The sequence below is a fragment of the Tachyglossus aculeatus genome, chromosome 26, assembly GCF_015852505.1.
Source record: "Tachyglossus aculeatus isolate mTacAcu1 chromosome 26, mTacAcu1.pri, whole genome shotgun sequence".
Taxonomy (NCBI): domain Eukaryota; kingdom Metazoa; phylum Chordata; class Mammalia; order Monotremata; family Tachyglossidae; genus Tachyglossus; species Tachyglossus aculeatus.
Window position 1 is genome coordinate 20114448 of NC_052091.1, and position 12490 is coordinate 20126937.

General features: G+C 51.7%; 1 protein-coding gene across 1 annotated transcript; it reads right to left on the reverse strand.

Annotated features, from left to right (window-relative positions):
• Positions 1-2818: 2818 nt before the first annotated feature.
• TLNRD1 (talin rod domain containing 1) lies at positions 2819-6014 on the reverse strand. The gene has a single exon (XM_038767583.1). The coding sequence runs from the start codon at positions 5937-5939 to the stop codon at positions 4839-4841; it is 1101 nt and encodes a 366-aa protein (XP_038623511.1). The 5' UTR covers positions 5940-6014; the 3' UTR covers positions 2819-4838.
• Between the last annotated feature and the right edge of the window lie 6476 nt (positions 6015-12490).

Sequence of the window (12490 nt, forward strand, 5' to 3'; positions counted from 1 at the left end):
GTCAGGAGACCAAAGTTCTAGTCCCAGCTCCACATGGGGCTGCTGGCCTTGGGCAAGTCACTGACATTTCTGGCCCTCAGTTTCCATATCTGTAAAAACGGGGAAAAGATAGTGGGCTGTGTGGACCAGAGATCGTGGTCAATTTATAATTCTTAGCACGCAGTAAGTGCTTGATAAATGCCTGTATTCTTATTTTCCAAGTACTTGGTAGAATATTTCTCCCACAGTTGCTGAAGCAGTTTTGAGAGAGAATATGGAATGTTTTTCCATTGAATGTTTTTACCTCTCAGGTGTTGAAGGGAAGGATTTTCCCTTTATTCCACATTGCTTGGAATTCCCTTCCCCTCCCCACATGTAGACATCATGGACACTAAAGGGGAAAGTCCTTCCCTCAGCACAGCTGCCTCCCTTTTTTTTAAAAAAAAAAAAGACTATATTTGTTATGTGCTTGTTTTGTGCCAGGCACTGTTATAAGCACTGGGGTAGATACAAGGTAACCAGGTTGAACATAGTCCCTGCCCCACAAGGGGATCACAATCTTAATACCTATTTTACAGATGAGGGAACCGAGGCCACAGAGAAGTGAAGGGATTTGCCCGAGGTCCCACAGCAGACAAGTGGCGGAGCTGAGATTGGAATCCAGATCCTTCTGACTCCAGGCCCGTGCTCCATTCACAAGGCCACGCTGTCTCTCACACTTCCTGGACACAGGCTGCAGTTTTGCTGAAGCATAAGTATGATTATGACCTCTTTACATGCTCATTTAAAAATTGAGGAAGTTTTTTTTTCCATTTTCAATTAAGGTTTTTGGTCTATGAAAAAAATGTTCCCAATTTTTAAGGTATTTAAGCACTATGTGCCCAACACTGTTCTAAGCACTAGGGTAGATACAAGTTAATCAGGTCAGGCAGTCCCTGTCCCACATGGGGCACCCCGTCTGAAGGAGAACAGATACTGAATCCCCATTTTACAGTTGAGGAAACTGAGGCAGAGAGAAATATGCCCCTGCTCGTGATATTTCCCAAACTGAAATTTGTACTTCAGAAGGGGGGTGGGGGGAGACCACACACATCAAACATAGTGTTTTCATATGGCTTAAAAGATTCCCTTTTTTAACCAGATGGAAAAAAAATTGATATTTCTATTTCCCCCACCCTCCACCCATCCTTTTTTAAATATCTCTCATTGTGACAAGACAACATCAGTTGTTAGCAACACTAACAGGTTCTTTCAAAATTAGGTCACAAAAGCAGCAATTCAAATGAAACAGTCATTCAGTTTTAATGAGGTTTTAGGTGTAGTGACAAAAATCCAAGATACTATGTAAATAGGGTCAGTCACAGAATTTTCTATGCAAGCGGAGTATACAGTGGAACTTTTGGAGAAACTGTTTTTCTTTTTACATCTAGGAGCAGAATAGAAGTCACAGCAGATCAGAGAAACAATGCAAATTCCTGAACACGCTTTGGTCGGAGAGTCTGTTTTCTGACAGATGTGGTGCAGACTGTACAATTTTACGAACGGAACAGCAGAAAATATATTTCAAACTCTTCGACTCTAGCCTAAGGATCACTAAAACAAAGTTAACCCTTCCTAAGTGAGAAGCTCAGTGTGCAAATTTTAAGTCTAGGTTTAGTTAAACTGTACAGCCCCTGACCTCTCCCAAGAGCCCCAGAAAAGTCCGGAAAACACACATTAGGAATCTTACACTCTCAACTGAATAGTATTGACACCTGTCTACTTGTTTTGTTTTGTTCTCTGTCTCCCCCTTCTAGACTGTGAGCCCGTTGTTGGGTAGGGACCGTCTCTATGTTGCCAACTTGTACTTCCCAAGCACTTAGTACAGTGCTCTGCACACAGTAAGCGCTCAATAAATACGATCGAATGAATGAACTGAATTTTAGTCACAAGAAACTGCCTGATCTACAGTTCATAATAGGATGCTTCAGGGACAGACCTAGCCAGAGGGCAATGGAAAATTGAAATTATACCATGAATTTGGGACCATACAGACAGCCAACCTAGGCTGTTTTCCCCTGAATTAGACTGTCTGTCTAGACCATTCCGAATTCACTTATAGATGCAAAACTTCACTGTACTCACACAGACCAAGGCTCTGGAGACTTCCAGGTAAGCAGAGTCCAAGTTCTGGAGTGCTGGTAATTGAAGAATAGGAAGAATTCATGCACAGCGCATACAGCTTGAACTAGCAAAATGCAGGTACCACATTTCATGTCTTTCCCTTAAATTAACAGATAGGGGGAAGAAAAAAAAACAACCAAAGAACAAACAACAACAAAAAAAGAGCTAGACTTTTGGAAGCCAAAGACCATCCCTGTTCTGAAGCAGTGAAGAGCCATGTGTTAAGAGCCTTCATCCCTCATTAAAGGATGGGAGGGAGGGAACAGTGAGTGGGAGTAGAAAACTCTCTTCCAATATGTCACAGACTTGAAGGCTACAGAGATCAGAGACCTCCAGCAGCTTTACTGCTAAATGCTAAAATCCCACAACGTTTAACCTCTCACATTCCGTTTTGGAAGGAGATCTTAAAGCCCCCTTCCCTAGATCCCTTTGACTTGGTCACCACTTGGCCTGTGTGAACAACCACCACTGTTGTCCAAAAAATAAAAATAAAAAGCTTTTGAAAGGGGATGGGGTAGAAGGGGGTGGGGGAAGGTGTTGGCTGTTTCCCACAAAAAGCTCAGCCAAACCATGCTTCCATTGTTGTCTCAGTTGGATTTATAGTCCCCATTCCCAGCAGAAGCCAACTCGGCCAGCAGGGCCGGATAACCGAAGTATCAAGAGTCATACAAAGAAATCTGAGAAACATAACATTTTAATAGATGAAATAAATACTCCAGTACATGCAAGATAAAAACTGACACTGAAAAAAAAATAATCACTTGTTATAGTGTAAATTCTTTAAACACTCACAGTAGCTTTTCCCCCAGTTTGTAAGTTGCCTGGCAAGTCATAACTTCCACTCTCTCTCGCTAACCTAACACTAGTTTTTTTAAAAAAAAAAAAAACCCAGGACAGCACACTCCCCGCTGAAAGGTAGCTACATCCATCATCTAGTTGTCTGATGTGTGAAAACTGAGGTAACCTTTTTTTTCTTTTTTATTTTTTAAGAGAAAGAGAAAAACCAACCCAGTCTCCTTCCTGCGCCCCGTAACGGTACAGTGTGGATGGAAGACGGACAAGACAGGACTTTCCTTAAAAGGCGAAAACCGCACCCAGCGCGATTCCAGCCCTCTTCTCTGGGCCCTGCCCTTGCCCCCAAAGTCCTCCCCGTTGGGGCCGCTCAGGTGCGGAAACCGCACTTGGTGTTGAGGGGGGCGCATGCGCCAGAAGGATGGGGAGGAAGAGGGTCACGCACAACAGTGGGGAGAAGGGGGGCGTGTTCGTCACGAGGCTGGAGAGGAGCGGGGGCATGTGTGCCACGAGGATGGGGAGGAACGGGGCTTGCCTGCCACACGAGGATGGAGTGGAATGGGGCGTGCTTGCCAGGAGGATGGGGAGGAGTGGGGTGTGTGTACCCCACGAGGATGGGGAGGAGCGGGGGTGTGCGCACCACGAGGATGGAGAGGAGCGGAATGTGTGTGCCACACGAGGATGGAGAGGAGCGGGGTGTGCGTGCCAAACGAGGATAGAGAAGAGCGGGGTGTGTGTGCCAAACGAGGATGGAGAGGAGCAGAGCGTGCGCACCACGAGGATGGAGAGGAGTGGGGCGTGCGCGCCACACAAGGATGGAGAGGAGCGGGGCGTGCGCGCCACACGAGGATGGAGAGGAGCAGGGGCGTGCGCACCACACGAGGATGGAGAGGAGCAGGGGCGTGCGCACCACAAGGATGGAGAGGAGCAGGGTGTGCGTGCCACATGAGAACGGAGAGGAGCGGGGCGTGCATGTCACACGTGGACAGAGAGGAGCGGAGTGTGTGCACCATGAGGACGGGGAGGAGCAGGGCTTGCACGCCACACGAGGATGGAGGAGCGGGGCATGCAAGCCACACGAGGATGGAGAGGTGCAGGGCGTGTATGCCACACGAAGACGGGGAGGGGCGGGGTGTGCGTGCCACACAAGGATGGAGAGGAGCAGAACGTGTGTGCCACATGAGGACGGGGGGGAGAAGCGGGGGCATGCGCACCATGAGGATGGGAAGGAGTGGGGTGTGTGTGCGCCACACGAGAATGGGGAAGAGTGGAACGTGTGTGCTACACAAGGATGGGGAGGAGTGGGGGCATGTGTGCCACGAGGATGAGGAGCAGTGGAAACTGTGTGCCTCACAAGGACGGAGAGGAGTGGAACCTGTGTGCCACATGAGGATGGAGAGGAGTGGAACGTGTGTGCCACACGAGGATGGGGAGGAATGGAGGCGTGCGTGCCACGAGGATGGGGAGGAGTGGGGTGTGCGTGCCTCATGAAGATGGAGAGGAGCGGGGGCGTGCGTGCCTCATGAAGAGGGAGAGGAGCGGGGGCGAGTGCCACATGAGGATGGAGAGGAGTGGGGTGGGTGTGTCACACGAGGATGGAGAGGAGCAGGGACTTGCGTGCCACACGAGGATGGAGAGAAGCAGGGACATGCGGGCCACACGAGGACAGGGAGGAGCGGGGGCATGTGCGCCATGAGGATGAGGAGGAGCGGGGCATGAGTGCCACACGAGGATGGAGAGAAGCGGGGTGTGCGTGCCTCACTAGGACCGGGATGAGTGGGGGCGTGCGCGCCCCGCCAGGGAGGTGGGCAGGCCTTCCACGGCGAGAACAGGGGAGGGGGTGGCAGGTCTTTGGTCTGGCGGAGCAGGGCCTCGGCCCCAGATCCTCCGCCGCCACCGCCGGGCTAATTCACAGAATCGGCCCCCTCGGGCGGCAGAGTCCTGGGCGAGGAGCGGTCCCTCAGCGCCCGCGAGAGCAGGTCGCAGCCCTCGGAGATGGCGCAGGCAGAGCTGCGCAGCCGCTCGCGTTGCTCGCCCGTCTTGGCGCCCCCGTCAGGGTGCTGGGCGATCTCCCTGAGGCACTGGGTCAGCAGCACGCAGGCCGACACCACGCTCATGGCCCCGCCGAGGATGGCCGTCTGCACCGCCTTGCCCTCGGGGCCGACGGTGGCAGCGCGGCCGAGGAACTGGGGCTCGGTGGCGAAGCCAGCCAGGGCCCCGACGGCCTGCACCAGGGGCCCGCTGAAAAGTGCGCAACGGCCGCGGGCCAACTCGCTGGGGGCCGCCTTCACCTCCCGCACGCAGGCTAGCAGGGCCGAGGCGCTGGTGCTCATGCAGCGCACGGCCAGCTTGAACTGCTCGCGGGCGAAGCGGTCGCGGGAGCCCTCGCTGGCCAGGGCGCAGGCGTCCGTGAGGAAGCGCAGGTGGCGGGACAAGCCCTGGGACACGTCCAGCAGCAGCGCCGGGGTCAGCTCAGCCAGCGGCGTGGCCCGCAGCAGCGCGCAGCCCTGCTCCACCTCGTGCCGGCTGCGGGTCACGCGATAGCGGTCCACCAGGCCCGGCTGGGCCGGCCGCGCCCCCGGGGCGGCCACGGCCGCTAGGTAGGCCGCATGGGCCGAGTACTCAGTCAGCGACACCACCAGGTCGCCCAGCTCGCCCAGACTGGCCCCGGCCTCGGCAAAGCGGCCCATGTTCAGCTGGCTCTGCACGTCGTGAGTCAGAATGGACAGGCCCTTGGTGCGCGCGATGATCGTGTCCCGGCACTTTTCGAAGGACTCGCCCCCAGCCGAGGATGACGACGACGATGCCGCTGCGGGGCCCTCGGGCAGCACGGGCCGCGCCTCACTGGACAGCAGCAGCAGGTCGGCTACGAGCTGCATCTTCCCCTTGCAGTGGTCGCACAGAGACACCAACCTCCTGCGCTGCTGCTGCTGCTGTGAACCGCTGGGCACGGGAGGAGCAGAGGCCGCCTCGCCACTCGCCTTCCCCGAGCCCCCGCTAGCCATCGCTAGCCATCGCAGAGAAGCAGCGAGGCTCAGTGGAAAGAGCCCGGGCTTTGGAGTCAGAGGTCATGGGTTCTAATCCCGGCTCCGCCACTTGTCAGCTGGGTGACTTTGGGCGAGTCACTTCACTTCTCTGCAGCGTGGCTCAGTGGAAAGGGCACGGGCTTTGGAATCAGAGGTCAGGGGTTCAAATCCCGGCTCCGCCACTTGTCAGCTGTGTGACTTTGGGTAAGTCACTTCACTTCTCTGGACCTCAGTTACCTCATCTGTAAAATGGGGATGAAGACTGTGAGCCCCCCGTGGGAAAACCTGATCACCTTGTAACCTCCCCAGCGCTTAGAACAGTGCTTTGCACAAAGTAAGCGCTTAATAAATGCCATCATTATTATTATTTTCTGGGCCTCAGTTCCCTCATCTGGAAAATGGGGATTAAAGACTGAGCCCCCGCCCGTGGAACAACTTGATCGCCTTGTAACCTCCTTAGCGCATAAAACAGTGCTTTGCACAGAGTAAGCGCTTGATAAATGCCATCATTATTATTATTATTATTATTCTCTGGGCCTCAGTTCCCTTATCTGGAAAATGGAGATTAAACTGTGAGACCCCTGTGGGACAACCTGATCGCCTTGTAACCTCCCCAAGAACAGTGCTTTGCACAGAGTAAATGCTTAATACCATCATTATTATTATTCTCTAGGCCTCAGGTCCCTCTTCTGGAAAATGGGGATTAAAGACTGAGCCCCCCGTGGGACAACGTGATCACCTTGTAACCTCCCCTGTGCTTAATAAATGCCATCATTAGTCTTCTCTGGGCCTCTGTTCCCTGATCTGGAAAATAGGGATTAAAGACTGTGAGCCCCCCGTGGGATAACCTGATCGCCTTGTAACCTCCCCAGCACTTAGAACAGTGCTTGGCACAGAGTAAGTGCTTAATAAATGTCCTCATTATTATTATTCTCCGGGCCTCAATGACCTCATCTGTAAAATGGGGATGAAAGACTGTGAGCCCCCCGTGGGACAATCTGATCGCCTTGTAACCTCCCCAGCGCTAAGAACAGTGCTTTGCACATGCCGTCATTATCATTATTATTATTATTCTCTGGGCCTCAGTTCCCTCATCTGGAAAATGGGGATTAAAGACTGTGAGTCCCCGTGGGACAACCTGATTGCCCTGTAACCTCCCCAAGAACAGTGTTTTGCAGTGTAAGTGCTTAATAAATGCCATCATTATTATTATGATTATTCTCTGGGCCTCAATTCCCTCATCTGTAAAATGGGGATGAAAGACTGTGAGCCCCCCATGGGACAGGGTAAGCGCTTAATAAATGCCATCATTATTATAATTTTCTGGGCCTCAGTTCCTTCATCTGGAAAATGGGGATTAAAGACTGTGAGCCCCTCATTGGACAGAGTAAGCGCTTAATAATTGCCATCATCATCATTATTATTATTCTCTGGGCCTCAGTTCCCTCATCTGGAAAATGGGGATGAAAGACTGTGAGCACCCCGTGGGACAAACTGATCGCCTTGTAACCTCCCCAATGCTGAGAACGGTGCTTTGCATATGCCGTCATTATTATAATGAATCTCTGGGCCTCAGTTCCCTCATCTGGAAAATGGGAATGAAGGACTGTGAGCCCCCCGTGGGACAACCTGATAGCCTTGTAACCTCTCCAGTGCTTAGAACAGGGCTTTGCACATGCCGTCATTATTATTAATCTCTGGGCCTCAGTTCCTTCATCTGGAAAATGGGGATGAAGGACTGTGAGCCCTCCGTGGGACAGAGTAAGCGCTTAGGGGAAGCAGCGTGGCTCAGTGGAAAGAGCACGGGCATTGGAGTCAGAGGTCGTGGGCTCAAATCCAGGCTCCACCGCTTGTCACCTGTGTGACTTTGGGTAAGTCACTTAATCAGTCGTATTTATTGAGCGCTTACTGTGTGCAGAGCACTGTACTAAGCACTTGGGAAGTACAAGTCGGCAACATATAGAGACAGTCCCTACCCAACAGTGGGCTCACAGTCTAAACGGGGGAGACAGAGAACAAAACCAAACATACTAACAAAATGAAATAAATAGAATAGATATGTACAAGTAAAATAAATAAACAAATAAATAAATACAGTAATAAATCTGTACAAACATATATACATATATACAGGCGCTGTGGGGAAGGGAAGGAGGTAAGATGGGGGGGATGGAGAGGGGGACGAGGGAGAGAGAAAGGAAGGGCTTAACTTCTCTGGGCCTCAGTTCCCTCATCTGTAAAATGGGGATGAAGACTGTGAGCCCCATGTGGGGCAACCTGATGACCCTGTATCTACCCTAGCGCTTAGAACAGTGCTTTGCACACAGTAAGCGCTTAACAAATACCAACATTATTATTAATAATAATAAATGCCATCATCATTATGATTATTCTCTGGGCCTCAGTTCCCTCATCTGTAAAACGGGGATGAGCGCCTGTGAGCCCCACGTGGGGCAACCTGATGAACCTGGATCTACCCCAGCGCTTAGAACAGCGCTTTGCACATAGTAAGTGCTTAACAAATACCAACATTATTATTATTATTAAATGCCATCATCATTATGATTATTCTCTGGGCCTCAGGTCCCTTGTCTGTAAAACGGGGATGAGCGCCTGGGAGCCCCACGTGGGGCAACCTGATGAACGTGGATCTACCCCAGCGCTTAGAACAGTGCTTTGCACATAGTAAGCGCTTAGCAAATACCAACATTATTATCATTATTATTAAATGCCATCATCATGATGATTATTCTCTGGGCCTCAGTTCCCTCATCTGTAAAACGGGGATGAGCGCCTGTGAGCCCCACGTGGGGCAACCTGATGACCCTGTATCTACCCCAGCGCTTAGAACAGTGTTTTGCACCTAGTAAGCGCTTAACAAATACCAACATTATTATCATTATTATTAAATGCCATCATCATGATGATTATTCTCTGGGCCTCAGTTCCCTCATCTGTAAAACGGGGATGAGCGCCTGGGAGCCCCACGTGGAGCAACCTGATGACCTTGTATCTACCCCAGCGCTTAGAAGCAGCGTGGCTCAGTGGGAAGAGCACGGGCTTCGGAGTCAGAGGTCGTGGGTTCAAATCCCGGCTCTGCCCATTGTCAGCTGTGTGACTTTGGGCAAGTCACTTAACTTCCCTGGGCCTCAGTTCCCTCATCTGTAAAATGGGGATTAAGACTGTAAACCCCACGTGGGGCAATCTGATGACCCTGCATCTACCCCAGCGCTTAGAACAGTGCTTTGCACATAGTAAGCGCTTAACAAATACCAACATTATTATCATTATTATTAAATGCCATCATCATGATGATTATTCTCTGGGCCTCAGGTCCCTCATCCGTAAAACGGGGATGAGCGCCTGGGAGCCCCACGTGGAGCAACCTGATGACCTTGTATCTACCCCAGCGCTTAGAAGCTGCGTGGCTCAGTGGGAAGAGCACGGGCTTCGGAGTCAGAGGTCGTGGGTTCAAATCCCGGCTCCGCCCATTGTCAGCTGTGTGACTTTGGGCAAGTCACTTAACTTCTCTGGGCCTCAGTTCCCTCTTCTGTAAAATGGGGATTAAGACTGTAAAGCCCACGTGGGACAACCTGATCACCTTGTATCCCCCCAGCGCTTAGAACAGTGCTTTGCACATAGTAAGCTCTTAACAAATACCATCATTATTATTATTATTATAGTAAGCGCTTAACAAATACCAACATTATTATTATTGTTGTTAATAATAGATGCCATCATCATGATGATTATTCTCTGGGCCTCAGTTCCCTCATCTGTAAAACGGGGATGGGCGCCTGTGAGCCCCACGTAGGGCAACCTGATGAACCTGGATCTACTCCAGCGCTTAGAACAGTGCTTTGCACCTAGTGAGCGCTTAACAAATACCAACATTATTATCATTATTATTAAATGCCATCATCATGATGATTATTCTCTGGGCCTCAGGTCCCACATCTGTAAAACGGGGATGAGCGCCTGGGAGCCCCACGTGGGCCAACCGGATGGCGCGACAACCTCCCCCAGCGCTTAGCACAGAGTAAGCGCTTGCCGCCCGCCGTGGTCCCTGCGGTGGCGGCAGCCCCGGGGCCGGTGGCACTGACCTGGTCCGGGCGCGGCTCCCCGGCGGGCACCGTCTATGGCATCCCCCGGGGCGGGCGGCGGCGGCTCTGGCGGTCCCCGCGGCTTCCCGGTCCGGAGGGCAGGGCCCGGGGGCCCCGGCGGGCCCGGCTCGGACGCGCCCCGCAAACGGGGACCCTTGCCCCGCCCGAACGGACGCCGCCGCCGCCGCCTGCCATCCGGGACGGGAACGGGAATGGGAACGGGAATGGGAACGGGACGGAGCCGGGAAGCCCGCGCCGCTCCGGTGGGGGGAAGAGAGCCGCGCATGCGCACTAAGGCGGCCCCGATGGCGAGCTTTTGTGTGGCGTCGCCGCCGGCCGCTTAAATCGAGCCGCCCTCCCGCGCCTGCGCACTGCGGCGAGGCCCCTCCTCGTCGGCGCCCCGCTGAGGCGCGGCCACCTCGCCCCATTCATTCATTCTGATAATAATAACGGCGTTTCTTAAGCGCTTACTATGTGCACAGCACTGTTCTAAGCGCAACCCTCTCCACTATTCTCCCGTGTTCCCCAGCAGTATCCTCAGAGGACATCTCCGCAACCCTCTCCACTATTCTCCCGTGTTCCCCAGCAGTATCCCCAGAGGAGCTCTCCTCCCTCCTCTCAAGTGCTACTACACTACGGCCACCTGTGCTTCTGACCCCATTCAGTCTCATCTTATGAAATCAATCAATCAATCGTATTTATTGAGCGCTTACTGTGTGCAGAGCACTGTACTAAGCGCTTGGGAAGTACAAGTTGGCAACATATAGAGACAGTCCCTACCCAACAGTGGGCTCCTTACAGATGAGGTAACTGAGGCGCAAAATAATAATGGTGGCATTGGTTCAGCGCTTACTATGTGCAAAACACTGTTCTAAGCGCTGGGCACTGTAGGGAAGCAGCGTGGCTCAGTGGAAAGACCACGGGCTTTGAATCAATCAATCAATCAATCGTATTTATTGAGCTCTTACTGTGTACAGAGCACTGTACTAAGCGCTTGGGAAGTACAAGTTGGCAACATATAGAGACGGTCCCTACTCAGCAGTGGGCTCCTTACAGATGAGGTAACTGAGGCACAGAATAATAATGATGGCATTTGTTCAGCACTTACTATGCGCAAAACACTGTTCTAAGCACTGGGCACTGTAGGGAAGCAGCGTGGCTCAGTGGAAAGGCCACGGGCTTTGAATCAATCAATCAATCAATCAATTGTATTTATTGAGCGCTTACTATGTGCAGAGCACTGTACTAAGCGCTTGGGAAGTACAAGTTGGCAACATATAGAGACAGTCCCTACCCAACAGTGGGCTCCTTACAGATGAGGTAACTGAGGCGCAAAATAATAATGGTGGCATTTGTTCAGCACTTACTATGTGCAAAACACTGTTCTAAGCGCTGGGCACTGTAGGGAAGCAGCGTGGCTCAGTGGAAAGACCACAGGCTTTGAATCAATCAATCGTATTTATTGAGCGCTTACTATGGGCAGAGCACTGTACTAAGTGCTTGGGAAGTACAAGTTGGCAACATATAGAGACAGTCCCTACCCAACAGTGGGCTCCTTACAGATGAGGTAACTGAGGCGCAGAATAATAATGGTGGCATTTGTTCAGCGCTTACTATGCGCAAAACACTGTCCTAAGCGCTGGGCACTGTAGGGAAGCAGCGTGGCTCAGTGGAAAGACCACAGGCTTTGAATCAATCAATCGTATTTATTGAGCGCTTACTATGGGCAGAGCACTGTACTAAGTGCTTGGGAAGTACAAGTTGGCAACATATAGAGACAGTCCCTACCCAACAGTGGGCTCCTTACAGATGAGGTAACTGAGGCGCAGAATAATAATGGTGGCATTTGTTCAGCGCTTACTATGCGCAAAACACTGTCCTAAGCGCTGGGCACTGTAGGGAAGCAGCGTGGCTCAGTGGAAAGACCACGGGCTTTGAATCAATCAATCAATCAATTGTATGTATTCAGCGCTTACTGTGTGGAGAGCACTGGACTAAGCGCTTGGGAAGTACAAATTGGCAACATATAGAGACAGCTCCCTACCCAACAGTGGGCTCCTTACAGATGAGGTAACTGAGGCGCAGAATAATAATGGTGGCATTGGTTCAGCGCTTACTATGCGCAAAACACTGTTCTAAGCGCTGGGCACTGTAGGGAAGCAGCGTGGCTCAGTGGAAAGACCACGGGCTTTGAATAAATCAATCGTATTTATTGAGCACTTACTGTGTGCAGAGCTCTGTACTAAGCGCTTGGGAAGTACAAGTTGGCAACATATAGAGACGGTCCCTACCCAACAGTGGGCTCCTTACAGATGAGGTAACTGAGGCACAGATTAATAATGGTGGCATTTGTTCAGCGCTTACTATGCGCAAAACACTGTCCTAAGCGCTGGGCACTGTAGGGAAGCAGCGTGGCTCAGTGGAAAG

Bases quoted from the DNA above. Each gene is read 5' to 3' on its own strand.
- TLNRD1 (XM_038767583.1), bottom strand. From the start codon at position 5,939: ATGGCTAGCGGGGGCTCGGGGAAGGCGAGTGGCGAGGCGGCCTCTGCT.